Source organism: Panulirus ornatus, chromosome 2 (genome assembly GCF_036320965.1).
Source record: "Panulirus ornatus isolate Po-2019 chromosome 2, ASM3632096v1, whole genome shotgun sequence".
NCBI classification, from domain to species: Eukaryota; Metazoa; Arthropoda; class Malacostraca; order Decapoda; family Palinuridae; genus Panulirus; species Panulirus ornatus.
In genome coordinates, this window is record NC_092225.1 from 22044663 (window position 1) to 22071828 (window position 27166).

The window sequence follows — 27166 nt, forward strand, 5'->3', positions numbered from 1 at the left end:
ATATGCAAGAGGGCATTCAGTTGCCCGTGGCGGCATCTCAGCTACCATAAAAAGTGGCATTTCCCGATCATTAGCTTTGTCGTCTTTCCTGCCTCAGTATGAGTGTAATTGCTTCAGCGTCACAGAGCAGTATACACTACGAACACAGACACTATTTATCTCAATATTTGTCAAGATATTCCTCATACTTCCTCATCCTAAGTAGGTGAGGGTGATGTACCGGAGTTAGTGGGAGGAGCTGTCGAATCTATGTTGGTGCCAGCATTCGATCCCCGCTGCACCATCCTACTCCTCACAGATGGCAGCACTTCCTACGATCACATCAAGGTTCGTCTTGCAAGATTTTCACGTCTCTGTAAATATTTTGTTTTGACCATCACATCGGAAGGAACTTGTGTTCACTACTGCGTCTCACGTCTCTGTAAATATTTTGTTATGGCTTCACCTAGGAACTAATGCTCACGACAGCGTCTACTGAAGGTGGTGATGTTCGTTCTCTCCCCAGGGTATAGGTCAGGTACGGGGTCTATTGGGAATGGCGGTGTTCGAAGTAGCAGCAGCGGACGGGCAGGAGCCCAATGTGACTCAGGCGCAGCTCGACCAGGTCATAAGTCAAGCTCAGAGGGTAAGTGATAATGATAAGAATAACAATAGTAGTTATGTACACACTGGCCCATTGAGTTAGCCAATCGACTCGCCTGAGAACCATTTCATTTCTGTAATCTTGTTTTATTATGGAGTATCGAGTGATGGGTGTCTATGACTTAGAGGTTTTCATATATATATTGTTCGTATATGACATTGTGATCTGCTGATGCCCTCACCAAATTTTGGTAGCCAAGCAACATGAGTAGCGAAAAGGTGTTGCCGACTCATATATTCATTGGCTGCCCGGGGTTGAGCCTGCTTGTGTTCGAATCCTGGCCGCAGCAGTGGGCCGTAGTCGACCCAGCTGAGCCATGAGAAAAATGCTGTGGGTAAAGTCTTCTTGGGGCGCCGCCTCACATGATAAAACAATAAGTTTGGAGAGACCCGTAAGATAGAGTGTGAAGTCTCAGGAGGTTGTGAATGTTGAGACCGTATCCCAAACATATGCACTCTAGTTTGATGGACAGTCCGGGAGTATGATTTCCATCAGAATGACTGCTAATTGTAGTCTTTACGACACCTGGCCTTCACAGAATTTTATGGTCTTTGTCTAACGATGGAAACTTTATTGTTAGGTGAAGAATCTGTCCTTATACAGCAATACCACTCAAGGCATCTTCATGCAGTTCAAATGTAGATTATATGTGGCAGATGGGGGGGGGGGGGGAGCATGTTTATCTATGTACTGACACATGTATGTATTAAGGTGTTAAATACTGAAGGCAGAGTCACAGAGAGGTGTGATTTAGGGAAAAGAGATCCATCTATTGACTGACCGTAATTGCTAATGTCACTTTTCTGCTAATTATGATGGGTAGGTTTCTCTCATATTGCTGAGGTGTGTAATTCACGTTAATATTTTTTTGCGAAGCCGAATAGACTACTTATACATAACCTCTGTCATTATCTGGTCCACAGCTTCGTCAGTTGTCGTGGTGCGTGACGGTGGTGGTGGTGAGCGACGACCCAGCCTTCCTCGCCGCCTTCGCCGACTTCTCCCTCAATGGCCGCCTCCTGCTTTGGCCGACCAGGCTCCTCGTCGTCACCCGCCTGCCCCTCTCGGAGCTGCAGGACCTGCATGAGACCATTTCCATGACCAACGCCATGTTGCTCATTGCGGACGACACATCTTTGTCGCCCAGGTTAGCAAAATATTTCCTCAATGTACTTAGAAATGCCTTGAAGTTATAGTCTTCGTTCGTTATAACTGCTTATAACTCACCTGTAGTAGGGTGTCTGTAACTGTTTTGTAATCCTCCAGGTACATTGTTTACCTGTACCTCCCATACACGACCTATGATATCTCGCCTCTCCGTGTTGCTTCCTGGACGCCCCACCGGGGTCTCAGACTCACGAGCCACCTCCCACTCTTCCCTGACAAGTTCTCCAAGTAAGTATATGTGTGTGTGTGTGTGTGTGTGTGTGTGTGTGTGTGTGTGTGTGTATGATGATCTCCCTCCGCTTGCAGGAGGCTGGAGCTTATCATTATAGGAGTGAAAGACCATAATAATGTTACCTAGGATGTGTAATTTCAATGTGAGATCCATAGATGGTATCATATTTTGGTTTTGTGTTTTTCGTCCCAAATTTTTGCGTAAATGCCGGTGATTGAAATATTTACAACCTCATTTGCTCCCAAGTGCTTTGCCTTCCCTGAACACCAGGTATTAGCGTCACTGTATACATCAGCATTACACGTATTATAACCTTCAATGAAACATCAGTCATAGAATATATTTTCCTCGTTTCTCTTCCTCAAAAGTGTTGTTGCACAAGCACCCATGGGATGACCCCTACCCCTCCTCTCGTCTACAGTCATTTCAGAACTCCTAAGTATACTCGAACGATTATCTGAAAAGCTCTGCCAGTGTGATAATGTATACAGTCTCCATATCCCGTACAGTTTGTGGCAAATAAACCCTTTGATATGCCCTAGTTACGTCTTTTGTTGGATTACCACCTCTCTCTCTCTCTCTCTCTCTCTCTCTCTCTCTCTCTCTCTCTCTCTCTCTCTCTGTTATATACTCTGTACAGTGACTGCACTCGACCTCCACATCCATACAGTATGTAGCAGCCTGGGGCAACTTTCACTCGACCTCCACCACAGTATGTAGCATACACACTTCTCTATCCCGAGTGCGTCGCCTTAGCTTGATCCCTGATTTTCTCATGCGCTTCCACCGCAGACGGTTCTTCTCTCTCCCTCTCCTTCGGCAGGTTCCTCCGTCGTCCAAGTCTTGTGGTGACAGCACAGCGCTCCGTCTTGACCCGCCCTGTTATACGGCAGGACCCTGATGATCCAAGTCGCCAGCAGCTTTGGTTCACAGGACACGTACCTAACATGCTGGAGGAGTTCGCTGGCAGCGTCAATTTCTCGTAAGTTGTCGTACCGATGATCACTGTCGTGTCATAAACCAATGGGATGCAGCTCGCCCCAGGACTATTGCGTTATGACTAGGCTGTTTGTGGATGAGATCTGGGATATAGAGACCATGTGAGGTCAGAGTAGGGAAGCAAACAGATAACTTTTAAGGGAAAAATACCTGGAAAGAATTTAGATAGTTAAGAAGACTCAACATAGTGTCAGTCTTAGACTTGAAGCGAATTATTGGTCAGGTCTGCTGCTAAATGTGTGTCCTCCACGACACCTCAAGCAGGGGTTCTGTGGTGGGGGATGCCTTATGTCGTTTCCCCACTTGTGCAGTTTTAGATTTACGACCGTCCAATGTGGCTGAGGGCTGGTATTTGTGACTCCAACTCTTCAGAAATTACCTTCAACTGTCGGGGATGGACAAGAGATCGCGTTGTGAATTGTTTACTGTTCAATGCATTTGAGAGTTGATATGTACGAGGTGAAGTTATCAAATAATTTTGAAAAGGTAATCGTAGGTGGCAGGAAAAAAAATCAGAGATTCTAATTAAACAGAATGATGGGAATACTTAGTGTATGGCTGTTCTCAAGAACATGACAGAATCATGTGGTTTTTGTGGTTGTATGCATGATAAGTTGCTCATGAACCGGCTGATGATTGAGTGTTGGAGGTGACAAAAAGAGAGAAAACTATTCTCTCAACAGAGGTTGGACCTGCAAGCTGCCATAGACATAGATACAGTCATGGAGGTCGCAGACTGGCGTGAGTGTTTGGGAGAGGCGGAGAATTCTGGTGATATATATGTGGGGCAAGAATTCTGTGCCAGACAAAGTATGAGTTTAGGAAATGATCTTAGGAAGACGTAACAATGGCCTGGTCAAGAGGAGGAAACTTGTAAGTCTTGTGCGAAAGCTGGGCGGCCATTTAGCCACAGATCTACTACTAGGACGGTTCATGTTTGCAAGTTCTGTAGTAAAACTTCCTAAGTTGATTAAGGTAAAGAGAAATGCCGTGCCCAGAGGATGATTTGAGAAATCATTCCAGTGCCTCACGTATCTCTGATGCAAAGGTTAATGCTGTGTACGAGGTGAGAGATAGCAAGTAATCCTATAAGGGATGTAGAACTAGTCTGTTGTGTAGAGACTATTCATTCTTTACCCCAAGATCAAAAAGGGTGTGTATCTGCTGCAAGGTGTTGATATCTGGTGACCCGGTGAAGGTGCAGATTAATTGTGGTGCTACTGTTAATGTGTTACCTGCTCAGCATATTAGTAATGCTCATGTGATGGAGAGGGGTTACTCTACAAAGACTTGTGGTACCAAGGCAGTTACGAACCGAGATAAAGAAACTGACATACTCGTTGGCCATGTGGGTATACAAGGGTGCTAACGCAGAACCAGGGAGGATGTGTACTGGGCCTAACAGCAAAGCTGAAATAAAAGTCGATGGTGTTCAATGTTGTGAGACTACAATGTAGATCTTATGAAATAATCCCTCCAAATGAAACCCCAGTAAGTTATGAGCGTCTCAACAGACCTTGGAAAAAGATTGGCACTGACCTTTTTTGAAATTATTTTTCTAACTTTAGGGAGATTGACTCACTGTATGTCACTATTGTTCAAATTGATGTAAGAATCAAGGCTCCTTCAGCTAGATGTGTTATTCCTTATGAAATGACAAGTGATAATTGTCCTCATATAATTTTAGAAACAATATCAAAGTTTACTATTAAAAAGGGAATCAGTTAAAGACAAACTCAGCTCACCAGCGAAACAAATGGGAAGATCAGTTGAATCTACTGTTAAAACTGCTAAAGAATATGTTCAGAGAAACTGAACATAATGGTGAAGACCAATATCTAGCTCTTTTGAACATTAGGAACACACTCGCGCTGGGCACCGCCACAAGACCTATTCAGTGGATGATTTGTAGAACAAAAACGATTTTACCCATGGTAGAAAGTTTACTAAAGCCTCAGCATAATTTGGGAGAATGAGGTAAATAAACAGAAAGACTTGCTGTATCAGTTAGGTTCTTTTATGAAAGTGTTAAAGCACATGACCTCCCTTAGTTATGTGGCGGTGACACAGACTTAAACCGTTTAGGCTTGGAGATAAGAAATGGAGGAAAGGAACTGTAACCAGTCAGACGCCAGGTCATGTGAGGTACAGACGGAGTGATAGGTGGTGTACAGACGGAGTGATGGGTGGTGACCACTCTCACAGATGTGGTAAATAAGGGTAATGGTGATGCTCATGTGAAGGACAATGGTCTTCGGGATCTTGTTCAGCAACAGAGTACCTTACCAGTAGCCCCAGTGCACCAGTGATGAATGACATTGTACTTTAAGCCAGGTCAGGGAGATGTGTCAAGCCTCGTTAGAGATTCACTGATTGTTACTAATATTTTTTAGGTGCAGCTGTATACATCATAATCTCACTGTGAACGAGATTCGTGTACTTTAATGTTCATTGACTTACTTTACATCTTATAATTTTCACGTTATATTATTTCTCATCTCTTTGCTCTCGCAAATATTCTTTGTAAATGCATGTGCATTTCTAGTCAGAGGAAAGAAAGAAATGAAAGAGGATGTAACAATATTCATTAATTCGTGTCCACGCAAAGCTCTGCTATTTTGTCGTAGTTCTCAGTATCGCCGCGAGAGGCGCTTCATGTTATTGTTGTAACCTGGATGTGAAAAGTGCAGCCGACTGTTCTCCCGTGTTATTTAGCTTATCTGGTTACTCCAAGGTGGCAGAAGGGCACAGCTATGGCCACACGGACTATCACCAGACTCTTTGCCTCGCCAGGTACATCTACGTGCTTTCTCCTGATGGCACGTGGGGCATCAAACAGGCGGATGGATCCTGGTCTGGCATGGTGGGTGTGGTGAGCAGGAAGGTAAGTCCAGGAGGTCCAGTAAAAGGTAAGCCAGAAGTTACTTCAGTGCTGTGGCAACAGAGAGCAACACTCACTTAAACCCCCTCAGCTACATGTGTTGCTCTCTTAGATGTATAACATCGTCTGTGATTGTCATGACCAAAGGTTAGGTAGTGGCCATGCCAACCTTAGAGACGCAGTAGTTATCAGGTTCAGCCATTTGCATGTTGACTGTTGTGATCATCATACGATAAAGAAAAATAATTCAGATTTGTTTGTTATTGCTGAGGTTGGGGTGGGTAGCTCAGTGTCACATTACTACTTTGGAGGGTAGGTCACTAGCACTTTATTACTGAGGGGGATAGGTCACTCATTACTACTGTAGTGGTAGGACACAATTACGTAACTACCAAAGTGGGTAGATCAGTATTATATTGCTACTGTGGTGGATAGATCATTATCACTTTACTACTGAGGAGGGTAGTTCACTATCACATTACTACTGTGGTGGATGGATCATTATTACTTTACTACTAGCGTGGGTGGGTGACCTTCACATTACCATTGAAGTGAGTACGTCACTCCCATCACTATTGAAGCTGGTACTTCATTATGACTTTTCTAGTGAAGTTAAGTGGGTAGCTCTTTGTAAGAATTTCTTTTGCTTTAAAATTCGTGTTGCATATGTTATGATTCATTCTATTTAATGATTCATATGGTCTAATGATTCATGTGGTGACCTCCATGCAGTCATTCACTTGTAATGATTCACTTTATGGTATGAATCACCCCAGATAATGGTAATGATTCACTTTATAGTATGATTCACTGCAGGTAATGAATCACTTCATGAGTCCCTCCATGGTATGATTCACTCTATTTGATAGTTCCCTCCATGCAATGACTTATTTCCTTATAAATCACTGCAATGATTCATTCCATGTACTTATTCACTCCATGTATTAATAAATCACTTCACATTGTGATTCACTTCATGAAGTAAATCACTTCTTGTAATGATTCACCTCATGTAAATAGAGGTTCACTTCATTTGATGAATTACTTCATATAATGATTCACTCAATTTAATGAATCTATGTGATGATTCATTCCATGTAATATATCACTTCATAGAATGATTCCCTTTATATAATGATTGCTTTATGTAATGAATCACTTTATGTGATGATTCACTTCATATAATTACTCACCATGTACTAATTCACTATCTGCAAAATTATTCATGGTGAGTTACTTCCCCTCACAGGAGGCAGACATTGGTCTTGGTCCTTTCGGTGTTAGCGCCAGCCGAGCTGAGGTTGTGGACTTCCTGTGGCCTGTAATGATCACCAACTCTAGAATTCTGGGTGGTCGAGGCATGCCAAAGGTGAACCCATGGGGCTTCCTGCTGCCCCTCGCACCCCTGGTGTGGGTGGCCATCCTGACGACGTTGCTGGTTGTACCTGCTATAGCATTGCTAATGTCCTCTCGCCTCTCTCTCAAGATGGCTACTGGTCAAGAAAGATGGACAGTGGATGCTTTTCAGCTTATTCGTGTGTTACTGCAACAAGGCAAATTCATTTGTTTGGTATTTCTATCAGTAATGAAAATCTGAGAGGGTTAGGGAAAATGATTTGGTAAACAGAGAAGAGGTAGGAAAAGCTTTGCGGAAGATGGAAGCCAGCAAGGCAGCGGGTTTGGATGGTATTGCAGTGGAATTTATTAAAAAAGGGGTAACTGTATTGTTGACTGGTTGTTAAGTTTATTTAATGTATGTATTTCTCATGGTGAGGTGCCTGAGGATTGGCATAGTGCCATTGTACAAAGGCAAAGGGGATAAAAGTGAGTGCTCAAATTACAGAGATATAAGTTTGTTGAGTATTCCTGGGAAATTATATGGGAGGGTATTGATTGAGAGGGTGAAGGCATGTACAGAGCATCAGATTGGGGAAGAGCAGTGTGGTTTCAGAAGTGGTAGAGGATGTGTGGATCAGGTGTTTGCTTTGAAGAATGTATGAGAAATACATAGAAAAGCAAATGGATTTGTATGTAGCATTTATGGATCTGGAGAAGGCATATGATAGAGTTGATAGAGATGCTCTGTGGAAGATTAAGAATATATGGTGTGGGAGGCAAGTTGTTAGAAGCAGTGAAAAGTTTTTATCGAGGTTGTAAGGCATGTGTACGTGTAGGAAGAGAGGAAAGTGATTGGTTTTCAGTGAATGTAGGTTTGTGGCAGGGGTGTGTGATGTCTCCATGGTTGTTTAATATGTTTATGGATGGGGTTGTTAGGGAGGTGAATGCAAGAGTTTTGGAAAGAGGGGCAAGTATGCAGTCTGTTGTGGATGAGAGAGCTTGAGAAGTGAGTCAGTTGTTGTTTGCTGATGATACAGCACTGGTGGCTGATTCGTGTGAGAAACTGCAGAAGCTGGTGACTGAGTTTGGTAAAGTGTGTGAAAGGAGAAAGCTGAGAGTATATGTGAATAAGAGCAAGGTTATTAGGTACAGTAGGGTTGAGGGACAAATTAACTGGGAGGTAAGTTTGAATGATGAAAAACTGGAGGAAGTGAAGTGTTTTAGATATCTGGGAGTGGATTTGGCAGCAGATGGAACCATGGAAGTGGAAGTGAATCATAGGGTGGGGGAGGGGGCGAAAGTTCTCAGAGCTTTGAAGAATGTATGGGAGTCAAAAACATTATCTTGGAAAGCAAAAATGGGTATGTTTGAAGGAATAGTGGTTCCAACAATGTTATATGGTTGCGAGGCATGGGCTATGGATAGAGTTGTGCGGAGGAGGGTGGATGTGCTGGAAATGAGATGTCTGAGGACAATATGTGGTGTGAGATGGTTTGATCAAGTAAGTAATAATAGGGTAAGAGAGATGTGTGGTAATAAAAAGAGTGTGGTTGAGAGAGCAGAAGAGGGTGTTTTGAAATGGTTTGATCACATGGAGAGAATGAGTGAGGAAAGATTGACCAAGAGGATATATGTGTCAGAGGTGGAGGGAACGAGGAGAAGTGGGAGACCTAATTGGAGTTTGAAATATGGATTGAAAAAGATTTTGAGTGATCAGGGCCTGAACTTGCAAGAGGGTGAAAGGAGTGCAAGGAATAGAGTGAATTGGAACTATGTGGTATACCTGGGTCGACGTGCTGTCAATGGATTGAACTAGAGCATGTGAAGCATCTTGGGTAAACCATGGAAAGTTCTGTGGGGCCTGGATGTGGAAAGGGAGCTGTGGTTTCGGTGCATTATTACATGACAGCTAGAGACTGAGTGTGAACGAATGTGGCCTTTGTTGTCTTTTCCTAGCACTACCTCACGCACATGGGGGGGAGGGGGTTGTTATTTCATGTGTGGCGGGGTGGCGATGGGAATGAATAAAGGCAGACTATGAATTATGTACACGTGTATATATGTATACGTCTTTGTGTGTATATATATGTATACATTGAGATGTATAGGTATGTATATTTGCGTATGTGGACGTGTATGTACATACATATGTATGTGGGTTGGTTGGGCCATTCTTTCATCAGTTTCCTTGCACCATCTCGCTAACGCAGGAGACAGCGACAAAGCAAAATAAATAAATATAAATATCCCTGGGGATAGGGGAGAAAGAATACTTCCCACGTATTCCCTGCGTGTCGTAGAAGTCGACTAAAAGGGGAGGGAGTGTGGGGCTGGAAATCCTCCCCTCTCGTTTTTTTTTTTTTTAATTTTCCAAAAGAAGGAACAGAGAAGGGGGCCAAGTGAGAATATTCCCTCAAAGGCCCAATCCCCTGTTCTTAAAGCTACCTCGCTGATGCGGGAAATGGCGAATAGTTTGAAAGAAAGAAGATTATTATTATTATTATTATTATTATATATATATATATATATATATATATATATATATATATATATATATATATATATATATTTTTTTTTCTTTGTCGCTGTCTCCCGCGTTTGCGAGGTAGCGCAAGGAAACAGACGAAAGAAATGGCCCAACCCACCCCCATACACATGTATATACATACGTCCACACACGCAAATATACATACCTACACAGCTTTCCATGGTTTACCCCAGACGCTTCACATGCCTTGATTCAATCCACTGACAGCTCGTCAACCCCGGTATACCACATCGCTCCAATTCACTCTATTCCTTGCCCTCCTTTCACCCTCCTGCATGTTCAGGCCCCGATCACACAAAATCTTTTTCACTCCATCTTTCCACCTCCAATTTGGTCTCCCTCTTCTCCTCGTTCCCTCCACCTCCGACACATATATCCTCTTGGTCAATCTTTCCTCACTCATTCTCTCCATGTGACCAAACCATTTCAAAACACCCTCTTCTGCTCTCTCAACCACGCTCTTTTTATTTCCACACATCTCTCTTACCCTTACGTTACTTACTCGATCAAACCACCTCACACCACACATTGTCCTCAAACATCTCATTTCCAGCACATCCATCCTCATGCGCACAACTCTATCCATAGTCCACGCCTCGCAACCATACAACATTGTTGGAACCACTATTCCTTCAAACATACCCATTTTTGCTTTCCGAGATAATGTTCTCGACTTCCACACATTCTTCAAGGCTCCCAGAATTTTCGCCCCCTCCCCCACCCTATGATCCACTTCCACTTCCATGTTTCCATCCGCTGCCAGATCCACTCCCAGATATCTAAAACACTTCACTTCCTCCAGTTTTTCTCCATTCAAACTCACCTCCCAATTGACTTGACCCTCAACCCTACTGTACCTAATAACCTTGCTCTTATTCACATTTACTCTTAACTTTCTTCTTTCACACACTTTACCAAACTCAGTCACCAGCTTCTGCAGTTTCTCACATGAATCAGCCACCAGCGCTGTATCATCTGCAAACAACAACTGACTCACTTCCCAAGCTCTCTCATCCCCAGCAGACTTCATACTTGCCCCTCTTTCCAAAACTCTTGCATTCACCTCCCTAACAACCCCATCCATAAACAAATTAAACAACCATGGAGACATCACACACGCCTGCCGCAAACCTACATTCACTGAGAACCAATCACTTTCCTCTCTTCCTACACGTACACATGCCTTACATCCTCGATAAAAACTTTTCACTGCTTCTAACAACTTTCCTCCCACACCATATATTCTTAATACCTTCCACAGAGCATCTCTATCAACTCTATCATATGCCTTCTCCAGATCCATAAATGCTACATACAAATCCATTTGCTTTTCTAAGTATTTCTCACATACATTCTTCAAAGCAAACACCTGATCCACACATCCTCTACCACTTCTGAAACCACACTGCTCTTCCCCAATCTGATGCTCTGTACATGCCTTCACCCTCTCAATCAATACCCTCCCATATAATTTACCAGGAATACTCAACAAACTTATACCTCTGTAATTTGAGCACTCACTCTTATCCCCTTTGCCTTTGTACAATGGCACTATGCACGCATTCCACCAATCCTCTGGCACCTCACCATGAGTCATACATACATTAAATAACCTTACCAACCAGTCAATAATACAGTCACCCCCTTTTTTAATAAATTCCACTGCAATACCTTCCAAACCTGCTGCCTTGCCGGCTTTCATCTTCCACAAAGCTTTTACTACCTCTTCTCTGTTTACCAAATCATTTTCCCTAACCCTCTCACTTTGCACACCACCTCGACCAAAACACCCTACATCTGCCACTCTATCATCAAACACATTCAACAAACCTTCAAAATACTCACTCCATCTCCTTCTCACATCACCACTACTTGTTATCACCTCCCCATATTTTATTTTTTTTTTCAATTTTTCCAAAAGAAGGAACAGAGAAGGGGGCCAGGTAAGGATATTCCCCCAAAGGCCCAGTCCTCTGTTCTTAACGCTACCTCGCTAATGCGGGAAATGGCGAACAGTTTGAAAAAATAAAATATATATATATATATATATATATATGAACAAAGTTCATAGAAACGCACTTACATACATATGTACATATTCATACTTGCTTGACTTCATCCATTCCTGGCATTACCCTGCCTCACAGGAAACAGAATCATTACCCCCTGCTTCAGCGAGGTAGCAAGCACTAGGAAAACAGACCTTTCCCACATGAGTTCGGTAGCATCAAGAACAGATGACAGAGCCTTAGAGGAGAAAACCCTCACTTGGCTTCTTGCTCGGTTCGTTCTTTTGGAATGTAATACAGGATGGGAGGATTTCTGGCCATGCACTCTCAGATTTCTTAGTCACCTTCACCGACACAGTATTCTTTCTTGCCTATCCCCAGGTATAATACATGTTATAGAGTATGCGTGCACAAAATGAGGCTCATGAACATAGTCATACCATTAAGACACCAAATTTGGATACCCGTACTTTTCCCATACATCTTGTGCAAGTTATACATATGATCTCAGAGAAGGTGTAGCAAAATATGTTTCAGGAATAGGCAAAAAGAAACTTAAGAATTGACTAAACATCTTTACCATGATCAACTTTACCTCACGTATTTTCTTTTATATCATCACCATTGTAAAGGATATTGAGACAGAACAATCTCCATATGAAGCAGGAATGAACAGCATAGGGCTATTTGAACAGAATAGGGCTGTTTGAAGCAGGGAATGAACAGAGTAAGTTTGAGCAAAAATGAGTAATCATAGACCTACCACACTACCTGTCTGCCAACTAACCTTCATTGTAGTGTAGTAACAAAATTAACACAGTTGTCCCTACAACCTCTGGTAGGTACTTCTTAACAGTAAAAACTTTTGCCAAACTAATGAAGTCGTTTTTTTGGTTTTAGAAAAAAAGGGTCTAGACTTTGAGAACCCTTTCTTCAGAGGGGAGCATATAACATGTATGTGGTTTCAGAAGTGGTAGAGGATGCGTGGATCAGGTGTTTGCTTTGAAGAATGTATGTGAGAAATACTTAGAAAAGCAAATGGATTTGTATGTAGCATTTATGGATCTGGAGAAGGCATATGATAGAGTTGATAGAGATGCTCTGTGGAAGGTATTAAGAATATATGGTGTGGGAGGAAAGTTGTTAGAAGCAGTGAAAAGTTTTTATCGAGGATGTAAGGCATGTGTACGTGTAGGAAGAGAGGAAAGTGATTGGTTCTCAGTGAATGTAGGTTTGCGGCAGGGGTGTGTGATGTCTCCATGGTTGTTTAATTTGTTTATGGATGGGGTTGTTAGGGAGGTAAATGCAAGAGTTTTGGAAAGAGGGGCAAGGATGAAGTCTGTTGTGGATGAGAGAGCTTGAGAAGTGAGTCAGTTGTTGTTTGCTGATGATACAGCACTGGTGGCTGATTCGGGTGAGAAACTGAAAAAGCTGGTGATTGAGTTTGGTAAAGTGTATGAAAGGAGAAAGCTGAGAGTGAATGTGAATAAGAGCAAGGTTGTTAGGTACAGTAGGGTTGAGGGCAAATTAACTGGGAGGTAAGTTTGAATGATGAAAAACTGGAGGAAGTGAAGTGTTTTAGATATCTGGGAGTGGATTTGGCAGCAGATGGAACCATGGAAGTGGAAGTGAATCATAGGGTGGGGGAGGGGGCGAAAGTTCTCAGAGCTTTGAAGAATGTATGGGAGTCAAAAACATTATCTTGGAAAGCAAAAATGGGTATGTTTGAAGGAATAGTGGTTCCAACAATGTTATATGGTTGCGAGGCATGGGCTATGGATAGAGTTGTGCGGAGGAGGGTGGATGTGCTGGAAATGAGATGTCTGAGGACAATATGTGGTGTGAGATGGTTTGATCAAGTAAGTAATAATAGGGTAAGAGAGATGTGTGGTAATAAAAAGAGTGTGGTTGAGAGAGCAGAAGAGGGTGTTTTGAAATGGTTTGATCACATGGAGAGAATGAGTGAGGAAAGATTGACCAAGAGGATATATGTGTCAGAGGTGGAGGGAACGAGGAGAAGTGGGAGACCTAATTGGAGTTTGAAATATGGATTGAAAAAGATTTTGAGTGATCAGGGCCTGAACTTGCAAGAGGGTGAAAGGAGTGCAAGGAATAGAGTGAATTGGAACTATGTGGTATACCTGGGTCGACGTGCTGTCAATGGATTGAACTAGAGCATGTGAAGCATCTTGGGTAAACCATGGAAAGTTCTGTGGGGCCTGGATGTGGAAAGGGAGCTGTGGTTTCGGTGCATTATTACATGACAGCTAGAGACTGAGTGTGAACGAATGTGGCCTTTGTTGTCTTTTCCTAGCACTACCTCACGCACATGGGGGGGAGGGGGTTGTTATTTCATGTGTGGCGGGGTGGCGATGGGAATGAATAAAGGCAGACTATGAATTATGTACACGTGTATATATGTATACGTCTTTGTGTGTATATATATGTATACATTGAGATGTATAGGTATGTATATTTGCGTATGTGGACGTGTATGTACATACATATGTATGTGGGTTGGTTGGGCCATTCTTTCATCAGTTTCCTTGCACCATCTCGCTAACGCAGGAGACAGCGACAAAGCAAAATAAATAAATATAAATATCCCTGGGGATAGGGGAGAAAGAATACTTCCCACGTATTCCCTGCGTGTCGTAGAAGTCGACTAAAAGGGGAGGGAGTGTGGGGCTGGAAATCCTCCCCTCTCGTTTTTTTTTTTTTAATTTTCCAAAAGAAGGAACAGAGAAGGGGGCCAAGTGAGAATATTCCCTCAAAGGCCCAATCCCCTGTTCTTAAAGCTACCTCGCTGATGCGGGAAATGGCGAATAGTTTGAAAGAAAGAAGATTATTATTATTATTATTATTATTATATATATATATATATATATATATATATATATATATATATATATATATATATATATATTTTTTTTTCTTTGTCGCTGTCTCCCGCGTTTGCGAGGTAGCGCAAGGAAACAGACGAAAGAAATGGCCCAACCCACCCCCATACACATGTATATACATACGTCCACACACGCAAATATACATACCTACACAGCTTTCCATGGTTTACCCCAGACGCTTCACATGCCTTGATTCAATCCACTGACAGCTCGTCAACCCCGGTATACCACATCGCTCCAATTCACTCTATTCCTTGCCCTCCTTTCACCCTCCTGCATGTTCAGGCCCCGATCACACAAAATCTTTTTCACTCCATCTTTCCACCTCCAATTTGGTCTCCCTCTTCTCCTCGTTCCCTCCACCTCCGACACATATATCCTCTTGGTCAATCTTTCCTCACTCATTCTCTCCATGTGACCAAACCATTTCAAAACACCCTCTTCTGCTCTCTCAACCACGCTCTTTTTATTTCCACACATCTCTCTTACCCTTACGTTACTTACTCGATCAAACCACCTCACACCACACATTGTCCTCAAACATCTCATTTCCAGCACATCCATCCTCATGCGCACAACTCTATCCATAGTCCACGCCTCGCAACCATACAACATTGTTGGAACCACTATTCCTTCAAACATACCCATTTTTGCTTTCCGAGATAATGTTCTCGACTTCCACACATTCTTCAAGGCTCCCAGAATTTTCGCCCCCTCCCCCACCCTATGATCCACTTCCACTTCCATGTTTCCATCCGCTGCCAGATCCACTCCCAGATATCTAAAACACTTCACTTCCTCCAGTTTTTCTCCATTCAAACTCACCTCCCAATTGACTTGACCCTCAACCCTACTGTACCTAATAACCTTGCTCTTATTCACATTTACTCTTAACTTTCTTCTTTCACACACTTTACCAAACTCAGTCACCAGCTTCTGCAGTTTCTCACATGAATCAGCCACCAGCGCTGTATCATCTGCAAACAACAACTGACTCACTTCCCAAGCTCTCTCATCCCCAGCAGACTTCATACTTGCCCCTCTTTCCAAAACTCTTGCATTCACCTCCCTAACAACCCCATCCATAAACAAATTAAACAACCATGGAGACATCACACACGCCTGCCGCAAACCTACATTCACTGAGAACCAATCACTTTCCTCTCTTCCTACACGTACACATGCCTTACATCCTCGATAAAAACTTTTCACTGCTTCTAACAACTTTCCTCCCACACCATATATTCTTAATACCTTCCACAGAGCATCTCTATCAACTCTATCATATGCCTTCTCCAGATCCATAAATGCTACATACAAATCCATTTGCTTTTCTAAGTATTTCTCACATACATTCTTCAAAGCAAACACCTGATCCACACATCCTCTACCACTTCTGAAACCACACTGCTCTTCCCCAATCTGATGCTCTGTACATGCCTTCACCCTCTCAATCAATACCCTCCCATATAATTTACCAGGAATACTCAACAAACTTATACCTCTGTAATTTGAGCACTCACTCTTATCCCCTTTGCCTTTGTACAATGGCACTATGCACGCATTCCACCAATCCTCTGGCACCTCACCATGAGTCATACATACATTAAATAACCTTACCAACCAGTCAATAATACAGTCACCCCCTTTTTTAATAAATTCCACTGCAATACCTTCCAAACCTGCTGCCTTGCCGGCTTTCATCTTCCACAAAGCTTTTACTACCTCTTCTCTGTTTACCAAATCATTTTCCCTAACCCTCTCACTTTGCACACCACCTCGACCAAAACACCCTACATCTGCCACTCTATCATCAAACACATTCAACAAACCTTCAAAATACTCACTCCATCTCCTTCTCACATCACCACTACTTGTTATCACCTCCCCATATTTTATTTTTTTTTTCAATTTTTCCAAAAGAAGGAACAGAGAAGGGGGCCAGGTAAGGATATTCCCCCAAAGGCCCAGTCCTCTGTTCTTAACGCTACCTCGCTAATGCGGGAAATGGCGAACAGTTTGAAAAAATAAAATATATATATATATATATATATATATGAACAAAGTTCATAGAAACGCACTTACATACATATGTACATATTCATACTTGCTTGACTTCATCCATTCCTGGCATTACCCTGCCTCACAGGAAACAGAATCATTACCCCCTGCTTCAGCGAGGTAGCAAGCACTAGGAAAACAGACCTTTCCCACATGAGTTCGGTAGCATCAAGAACAGATGACAGAGCCTTAGAGGAGAGAACCCTCACTTGGCTTCTTGCTCGGTTCGTTCTTTTGGAATGTAATACAGGATGGGAGGATTTCTGGCCATGCACTCTCAGATTTCTTAGTCACCTTCACCGACACAGTATTCTTTCTTGCCTATCCCCAGGTATAATACATGTTATAGAGTATGCGTGCACAAAATGAGGCTCATGAACATAGTCATACCATTAAGACACCAAATTTGGATACCCGTACTTTTCCCATACATCTTGTGCAAGTTATACATATGATCTCAGAGAAGGTGTAGCAAAATATGTTTCAGGAATAGGCAAAAAGAAACTTAAGAATTGACTAAACATCTTTACCATGATCAACTTTACCTCACGTATTTTCTTTTATATCATCACCATTGTAAAGGATATTGAGACAGAACAATCTCCATATGAAGCAGGAATGAACAGCATAGGGCTATTTGAACAGAATAGGGCTGTTTGAAGCAGGGAATGAACAGAGTAAGTTTGAGCAAAAATGAGTAATCATAGACCTACCACACTACCTGTCTGCCAACTAACCTTCATTGTAGTGTAGTAACAAAATTAACACAGTTGTCCCTACAACCTCTGGTAGGTACTTCTTAACAGTAAAAACTTTTGCCAAACTAATGAAGTCGTTTTTTTTGGTTTTAGAAAAAAAGGGTCTAGACTTTGAGAACCCTTTCTTCAGAGGGGAGCATATAACATGTATGTGGTTTCAGAAGTGGTAGAGGATGCGTGGATCAGGTGTTTGCTTTGAAGAATGTATGTGAGAAATACTTAGAAAAGCAAATGGATTTGTATGTAGCATTTATGGATCTGGAGAAGGCATATGATAGAGTTGATAGAGATGCTCTGTGGAAGGTATTAAGAATATATGGTGTGGGAGGAAAGTTGTTAGAAGCAGTGAAAAGTTTTTATCGAGGATGTAAGGCATGTGTACGTGTAGGAAGAGAGGAAAGTGATTGGTTCTCAGTGAATGTAGGTTTGCGGCAGGGGTGTGTGATGTCTCCATGGTTGTTTAATTTGTTTATGGATGGGGTTGTTAGGGAGGTAAATGCAAGAGTTTTGGAAAGAGGGGCAAGGATGAAGTCTGTTGGGGATGAGAGAGCTTGGGAAGTGAGTCAGTTGTTGTTCGCTGATGATACAGCGCTGGTGGCTGATTCATGTGAGAAACTGCAGAAGCTGGTGCCTGAGTTTGGTAAAGTGTGTGGAAGAAGAAAGTCAAGAGTAAATGTGAATAAGAGCAAGGTTATTAGGTACAGTAGGGTTGAGGGTCAAGTCAATTGGGAGGTGAGTTTGAATGGAGAAAAACTGGAGGAAGTGAAGTGTTTTAGATATCTGGGAGTGGATCTGGCAGCGGATGGAACCATGGAAGTGGAAGTGGATCATAGGGTGGGGGAGGGGGCGAAAATTCTGGGGGCCTTGAAGAATGTGTGGAAGTCGAGAACATTATCTCGGAAAGCAAAAATGGCTATGTTTGAAGGAATAGTGGTTCCAACAATGTTGTATGGTTGCGAGGCGTGGGCTATGGATAGAGTTATGCGCAGGAGGATGGATGTGCTGGAAATGAGATGTTTGAGGACAATGTGTGGTGTGAGGTGGTTTGATCGAGTGAGTAACGTAAGGGTAAGAGAGATGTGTGGAAATAAAAAGAGCTTGGTTGAGAGAGCAGAAGAGGGTGTTTTGAAGTGGTTTGGGCACATGGAGAGAATGAGTGAGGAAAGATTGACCAAGAGGATATATGTGTCGGAGGTGGAGGGAACGAGGAGAAGAGGGAGACCAAACTGGAGGTGGAAAGATGGAGTGAAAAAGATTTTGTGTGATCGGGGCCTGAACATGCAGGAGGGTGAAAGGAGGGCAAGGAATAGAGTGAATTGGAGCGATGTGGTATACCGGGGTTGACGTGCTGTCAGTGGATTGAATCAAGGCATGTGAAGTGTCTGGGGTAAACCATGGAAAGCTGTGTAGGTATGTATATTTGCGTGTGTGGGCGTATGTATATACATGTGTATGGGGGGGTTGGGCCATTTCTTTCGTCTGTTTCCTTGCACTACCTCGCAAACGCGGGAGACAGCGACAAAGTATAATAAATAATAAATATAAATAAATATATAAATAAACTAACTGATGTTCATTTACACATACATATAGTATCCATAGATGTCGGTTTCTCTTCTCTTCAGACATAAGCGAGACTGGGGATTGTTGGTGGTGGGAGTGGCTGGTGTTAGGGGTATGGATGATGATGACATTGGTGTTAACACGGAGTTACGCTGGCAACCTCATGTCCCTTCTGGCGGTGAGATACATTCAACAACCTTACCAGTCCCTCCGGGATGTGCTGGACGATCCATCCGTAACCATGATTTGGCAGACAAACTCGACAAGTTCAGGGTATTTTCGGGTATGTGATTCACTTTGCACATGCCGTTTTGAAGACAGGTGAAGATAATCTTATAAATCCACTTCACGCAATAGGCTGTTGATTTCCATGGTTTCTGTGTAGAGATTGAAGACAGGTGAAGATAATCTTATAAATCCACTTCACGCAATAGGCTGTTGATTTCCATGGTTTCTGTGTGGAGACCAGCCATGCAAAGATTGACAACCTTTATGACACTTTCCTTTTTCCTTGAATAGCAAACCTGTGGAACTCTTTTCGAGCTTTTGCCTTCCATCTCTTCAAATAACCAATTTACTTTAAAACTCAAGCTTATAAACACCTGAGCTCAAATTAATGTTTTTTGCATCCTTTTCTCACTTTATTTTCTTATTTTCCCTTTCATCCAAAGATGCCTCAAGTGAGCACATGATTGCCTTTGCCACTCACTTGTCATCTTGAAATGAGTTAGTTGGTATCAGGGAAACAATATTCAATATTTGTATGAGAAAAGTTTAGTACTTCTAGATCCCTATATTCCCTTATTTCTTTGAGGGTGAATGACGTTGGCATCATCAGTAAATTTCTTTATATATGCAAAGTCTTACAAGATCTCAATGATAAATGACAGTGATTTCAGTGGGGAAAACCATAAGGACATTATTGGAAAGTGACTGTACAAGGCCAAAACAAATGGAAATACAAATAAGATATTATCACGTTTCTCTTCTATAGGAGACACAATTATCAGTAAAGAACAATACTGTTTTCCCTTTATCTCTTATAATGGTAATATATATTAGTCTTTCATTTCTTTGGATATACAGTATTCAAAGTTTATCAAGTTCTTAGAAACACTGCAGTCTGATACCATTGGTCAGCATAGATTAAGCAGAAATATTAGTCTCACATTTAAGTAGCAACTGTACGTAAAGTAATTACTCATATCAAGGATGCAGTGTTTGGTACTATCTGTAGGGTTGAGGCAATAACATCCATCAGAATATAGTACTATATGGTTGGTTGGTTAGTTATTTGGTCCTTAGACCTGTCAACTGCCAGGGTCATCAATACCATCAACTTTTAAATTAAAACAACCATTTGAAAAGTCTTGAACACCTTCTTTGGGTGATCAAGATAATTTTAAGAACATGCACACTCTTGCCACATAATCTTTTAGGCAGTAGTAATAGTATTCCTGATGTTACCAGACTACATCTGCCTGTGACTATACCACACGTGAAAAGTCACCTCAGATGAGGTTTTAACATCAGTGTACAGTCTTGATGAAAAACTTGTCTTTCATAAAAGTCCCTCCTTTCCCTGCTACTGATTGTAGTGCAGCCCTGTTGCACCAGGAACCCTTGGAGATAGGGGTCTTTGGTTTTATATAGGAATTTCTCTTTCTAAATATATAGATATGTATTTATATGGTGGCAGATTTGAGTGAGAAGCTACAAACGTTGGTGACTTTAAGTTAGGAAGAGTTTGTGAAAGGAGGAGGTTGAAAGTAAATGTGAATAATAGAAAGATTTTTAGGTTCATTAGCATTGAAGGAAAGGTTAGTTGGGATATGAGTGAGAATGAAGAAAGCTTGGAGGGACTGAAGGGTTTTAGATACCTGGGAGTGGACATGGCAGCAAATGGAACCATGGAAGCAGAAATGAGGTGGATGAATGTGTTGCAAATGAAATAAGGGCAATATGTGGTGTGAGGTGGTTTCATTGAGTAATTAATGAAAGAGTATGAAGATGAGTAATTAATGAAAGAGTATGAAGATGTGTGGAAATAAACTTACTGTCGCTGAAAGGACAGAAGAGGGCATGTTGAAATGGTTTGGACATATGGATAGAATGACCGAAGAAAGGTTGAGAAAGAGGATATATGTCAGAGGTGGAGGGAACAAGGGTAAGCGGGAGACCAAATTTGAGATGGAAGGACAGATTGAAAAAGATTTGAATAATCGGGGCCTGAACATGCATAAGGTTGAAAGGTGTGCACAAAGAGTATATTTGAATGATGTGGTATACTGGGGTCAAGGTGCTGTCAGTGAACGGAACCAGGGCTCATAAAATACCTGGAAAAAACCATTGGAAAGGTCTGTGGGACCTGGATGTGGAAAGGGAGCAGTGGTTTTGGTGCATCATACATGACAGCTCATGTATAGATGTGAATGGATGTGGCCTTTTTATTCATTTATTTCCTTATACCCTCTCAGTACTTAATAAAACTACCTCAGACCACATATTGTCCTTATACCCATTTTTGCCCTCCTAAGTAATGTTCTCTCTTTCCAGTTTCTGCTGCACTCAAAGAACTTTTGCCCCATCATCCCCCTATGACTCATTTCTGCTTCCAAGGTTCCATTCACTGCCAAGTCCACTCCCGGATATCTAAATCACCTCACGTCCTCCAGTTTTTCTTCATCTACTTGTCATTGAAGGCGACTATAAGGGGTAGGAGTGGGGGCTGAATATCCTCCCCTCCTGTTTTTTTATTTTTCAAAAGAATTGACAGAGATGGAGGCCAAATAAGTATTTTCCCTCTAGGGCTCAGTCATCTGTTCTTGATGCTACCTTGCTAACATAGATGGCAAATGTATGAAAAATAAATATGTGTATGTATGTACTTTCAATGGTGTTCTTTAGTATGCAGAATCTGGGATCCTGTGGGAAGTGGGTGAAGCAGAGAAGAAAGGGCGAATCTTTTACGAGCGAGTGGTGGACCATGCCAGGAGTTTGGACACCTTGGTCAGGAAAGGTGACCACGTCCTTATTGAAGAAGAGATGATGCTCACCATCCTCACCTCACAACACTTCTCTCGTACAGGTGTGTCCTCAAGGTCTCAGTTTTATGTTGGGACTGGAATGTGAGTCTGATGATTACTTTAATGGCAGTTTGTTGCTTATGTTGCACTTTGTTAACATTAGATCAAAATAAGGAATGCTCTTTATTGAAATAGATATGAGTCCTGCATTTCTCAACTTAATTGAAAATACAGTGGCATTATTATGAAATTAAAACATTTTCATTATACATAAAGCAAAATGAAAATAAATCGGCTCCAGTATATTTTCCCGAAAGCAATAGAGCATATCTTCTGATAAAGATGATTGTCAAGCATATTCATTTGCACTCATCATGTTTCATCAGGACGCTGTGACTTCTACATGTCTAGAGAAGGATTCCTGACCTGGATGATAACTCTGATAGTTCAGAAGGACAGTCCTCTCGTCTCTACTTTAAGTGATAGGTAACAGTGCAACAGATGTGTATGTTTTTGATAATTCACATACATGCAGGTAGTAGTTGGTAGGCAGCCACCAACCAGGGAGGTGTTATACCTGTGCTACCTTCCTGGATATTGGGAGGGTTCTTAATGGTTGCATAATGTGCCAGTACTTGAGTGGTTGTCAAGTTGCACTCCTTTGACCTAGGTAGCTTCTCTTCTTTCTGCTCCACCCACACATAGAGTGCTGGTATTCTGTCAACAAATACAATCTCTCCTCATCACAAATAACACTGAACACTTAACTCACACAGCTCATTCTTCCTAAGTCTAGATCTTGTGCTTTGCACTAGCTTCTTTTGACAAAATGGTAGGAGCAATAGGTACAAGTAGTAGGTAGGAACTTTAGCTTTAGGTAGAAACATTAGATACAGATATAAGTTAGGAGCATTAGGTAGAAGTGATAAGATGTAACATTAGACAGGCATATAAGGTATACACAATAGGTAGAAGTAGTTGGTAGACACATTTGGTAGGAACCTTGGAAAACACTGCATTAGAGTTACCCTTTGCCAGTGGCGTATTAAGGGTGAGACACTATAGGCTAAAAAGTGGCATTGTAGTTCATCAATTATGGAGACACTTTCACTGTAGCCATTCCCCTAAGGGAGTTCCCAAAGGGAATGGGTGTCAGATATATAGATAGGTAGAATTTATATACATATAACTCCCAGCATTTTTTTTCCCAATGCCTTAGTGAGGTAGTGTCTTCAGGAGCAGACAAATGAGACTAATGAAGAAGAATACTCCTGTGGGTACTTCTGTTCCCTTTTTTACAATGCCCAACCAATACACAGAAATGGCAAGCTTACTTTACTGTAACACTGTAACCACCTGTTCTCATATATTCCTTTACCTCTTAGTAAGCATCACTTGACAAAACACAGTCACATGAAAATAATCTGACAAGAAATTAACTTCTGAGCCCCTAACCCAGTCTTGAACCTCATTTTATTACATAAACACTCATCTGAAATGGCTAGGTTGTGAATAGGGGGTTATGATTTCACTGCATTGCACATAATGGTAGAGAATGGACATGAGCAAATGTGGCCCCTCTTTGCCTGATCCTAGCGCTACCTCACTAACGCAAGGAAAGGCAGACAAGTATGAAAGACGAAAGATGTGGTTCCAGTTAGCATTTACCTTACAGAATAATGCGGATAACAGAAGCCGGGTTGTTTTTGAAGTGGATGAAGGACATAACTCCAAATTCTACCTCTTGCCTCTACCAACCAACTAAGATCACCATCACCACAACCTTCTCTGCCTCTAATGTCTCGGTAGTACAATATCTTTGTTATGAAACAACTAAGTAAATGATGAAAATAATGTCATGGTAGAATTTGTTACTGATATGATTCACTGTCTCAAAGTTTCTAATTCATCCTCTGTTGATAAAACCATTCATTTTTGTTTTAGGGCATGTTTGTGGCTCTTGGTGCTGGACTTCTTAGTGGTCTACTGGTCTTTGTTCTTGAAATTTTCAGTGCTCAGGTTCTTCATTTTGAAATCTCATCTCATGGAACCAGAATGATCTCATAAACCTAGACAGCCATATTTAAAAGAATGTTAACTGTTAATAGGATAACCAACATATAACTTGATGAAAGGAAATATTCTTTAGTAATTCAAGAAGCATCATCAGTGGAATTTTAACATATTTGCCTGATAATCAAAAGCCTATGAAGACCTCATTTATGGTACACATGAGGCTTAACAGATCACAAATTCCATGAGAGGATAGCATTACTGTTGAAATTGTATTTGATACATCATAGTCCTCTCATAGTCATATTAAAAGATTGCTGACCTATATTGCCAGCAACTCCTAAATCCAGGAGAACTAATCATTTAACTGTAAACCATAAATGAGATACCATGATGAAGGACGTACTTTTTCATTCTTTTCCTGCAGTAGACATCATTGTAATATATGTACAAGAGTATGTATGTCTGACTTTGTGATTCTGTATCTTACAGCAAGCTTATCAAAAAATCGAATTAAACTTTCAGAGATCAGGTTTTGGATATATCAGTGCTTGTTTCATGTACATACAGTAAAAAAGGTATCCTCCCAGATGGGTTCAATGAATTTTGAAATGATTAGTACACTCCTGTTATCTCTATAGGGTTGGTAAGTGTGAATATGAGAAAATTTTAAATGATTATGATAGCCCAACTTGATAGTTATTTTCATCAAAATATGAAATCATTATACATATTCAAATATAATATTTATAATGGCAAATGACAAGAAGTGTCACTAACAATGGACATGTCTCAAAATCCTTTGGCCATGGTGTCATATTGTTTCATGCAAAAAGTGGTGAGATACTTTATTTTACTCTATGTACATTTATGTGTAAATGTATGCAAATTTTTACATTTAGACATGTACAGAGTATACATTATGCACATACATACACTAAATGGACATTTAGATGTGTGTAATATGCACATAAACATCAGCAATCATTACATGAACCTGACCAGGTAATTAAATGCACACTAATATCAGTATGAACTTTTACCCCGCCCTCACATAAAATCCTGCATTAAATGATGCTTTCACCATCATTAAGATGGACATTAAACAATGCAGCTTCCTCACCCCACCCTGCACCAGATATTTCCACAAGCCCCCTCCAAAGATACTTCTAAGTCTGTTAAAGGGACTGTCCTATACCAGCACAGTGATGGAAAAGTCAACCATCACTTCATTAAAAGAAGCCTGTGCTAGCAGAGGAAATTACAGCATCTTTAACAGTGAACATGTTTTACCTCAAATCAAGACTATGTATTCAACACCATTTTATCCTACCAGAGGCCTGAATATTCATACTTTTTCACTTCACTTGTTTACCTTCATCTCGCATCTCTTTTTAGGTAATCCATCTTGTCTGCTCGCACTCTGTTAACCATTTTCTTCCAAAATACAAACATTCTTATATATTACTAAGTTTCACTACTTTTCACCAGCCCACAACGTATTTTTACTGTCGATACTTTCATCAGTGCTCTCTGATGCTTGAATTTCAGCAATTCAAATTATTCATTTGGTAGTATCAGCTTTGCAGTCATTCCTCTACATTGAATATTTTTCTAAAGTCAAATCATAAAGTTGGGTCTGCAACAAGGATGCATGATATCATTGGCTGTTTTCTTGTGTTTTTGTGCATACATTGGTGGAAAGTCTTTCTTGTAGTCATAGTTTAAATAGGCTTGAAAGGATAGTAGTCCTGAGTGTTGTCTAGATGTGTTTCTTAAACACACTACAGTGAGCAGTGTGCGCTAGCCCTGCCTTTTGGCAAAATGGTAGAGCAGTAGGTAGTAGTAAGTAGGAACATGTAGGCAGGATCATTAGGTAAACACTACAGGTAGGAACATAAGACAGGAGCATTAGATAGTAGTAGTCAACAGGAACATTAGATAGGAGCCTCTCCAAACACTGCACAATAGTTTCCCTTAACCAGTGGCCTGTTAAGAGTGAGATACGAGACAAAGCAGCTCTGGAGTTCACTAGTTATGGAGACTTGCTGTAGCACCCCTTTGAGGGAGTTTTAGGAGGAAATGGGAATCAGAGAAGTAGATAGTATGGAGATAACGTGTACAGAAAGACTGACTTAAGATGTGTTAAAATTGGAGTTAGCAATAGTGAATGCCTACCATTTTACCTCCCATGAGATTTCCCCAGAAGGCAAGGCTAGCACACAGTGTTCACAAAGAAAAGTTAATAATTTTGTTAAATGTCCCATGTAAGGTAGAGAGAGTATGCTGTAGACTAAATGCCAGCAAACCATGTGTATGAGGAAATTAAAAAAAGAAAGCATCCTGGGGACAAGGAGTGAGACATTATAGCCACAGTAGTATTGTTTCACTATACTGCCATTGCTAACCCTCCTGATACCAAGATGGTCGTAACTTCCAACTACTACCGAGAGAGAAGTAAAAGGAATTGACAGGATGGAGTTAATGGTGTGGGAATATTGGAACTTAAACATTCAGGAACGTGGAAAGTAGCATGAAATAGAATGAAATGTATACGTCGAGATTATAGGTATGTATATTTGCGTGTGTGGACGTGTGTGTATATACATGTGTATGTGGGTGGGTTGGGCCATTCTTTCGTCTGTTTCCTTGCGCTACCTCGCTAATGCGGGAGACAGCGACAAAGCAAAATAAATAAATAAATGGAAGGCAATTTGGTTACTGGGCTTAAATAGGTTACACGAGGAAGTCTGTAGGGCTTAGTTGTGGGGGGTAAGCTCAGGTTTGATACATTATACACTGAGGAGGTCATTGTTTGTGTTCCTTAGTACTACCCTTAGGCCATTCAGTAAATTTCTTGCATACCGAATATTTACTGCATGAAATATGAAAAAGGAATACAAACGCCAACAGACCATTGGGTCTTAACAAAGCTGTTTGTGGAAGAAATCAGACATAGATTGGTATGTTGAGTATAGAGACATATTTCAGGAATGAAAGAAATGTGGTAGTAAGCATAGTATGA

General features: G+C 41.3%; 1 protein-coding gene across 1 annotated transcript; it reads left to right on the plus strand.

The window, feature by feature from the left end:
- Window positions 1-190: 190 nt before the first annotated feature.
- Window positions 191-25825, plus strand: LOC139754158 (probable glutamate receptor). Its single transcript, XM_071671315.1, has 12 exons — window positions 191-327; window positions 506-625; window positions 1567-1790; window positions 1910-2038; window positions 2866-3024; window positions 5835-5925; window positions 7172-7475; window positions 19165-19385; window positions 22010-22190; window positions 22515-22614; window positions 23804-23933; window positions 24073-25825. The coding sequence occupies exons 1-12, from the start codon at window positions 250-252 to the stop codon at window positions 24193-24195; spliced, it is 1860 nt and encodes a 619-aa protein (XP_071527416.1). The 5' UTR covers window positions 191-249; the 3' UTR covers window positions 24196-25825.
- Window positions 25826-27166: the final 1341 nt, after the last annotated feature.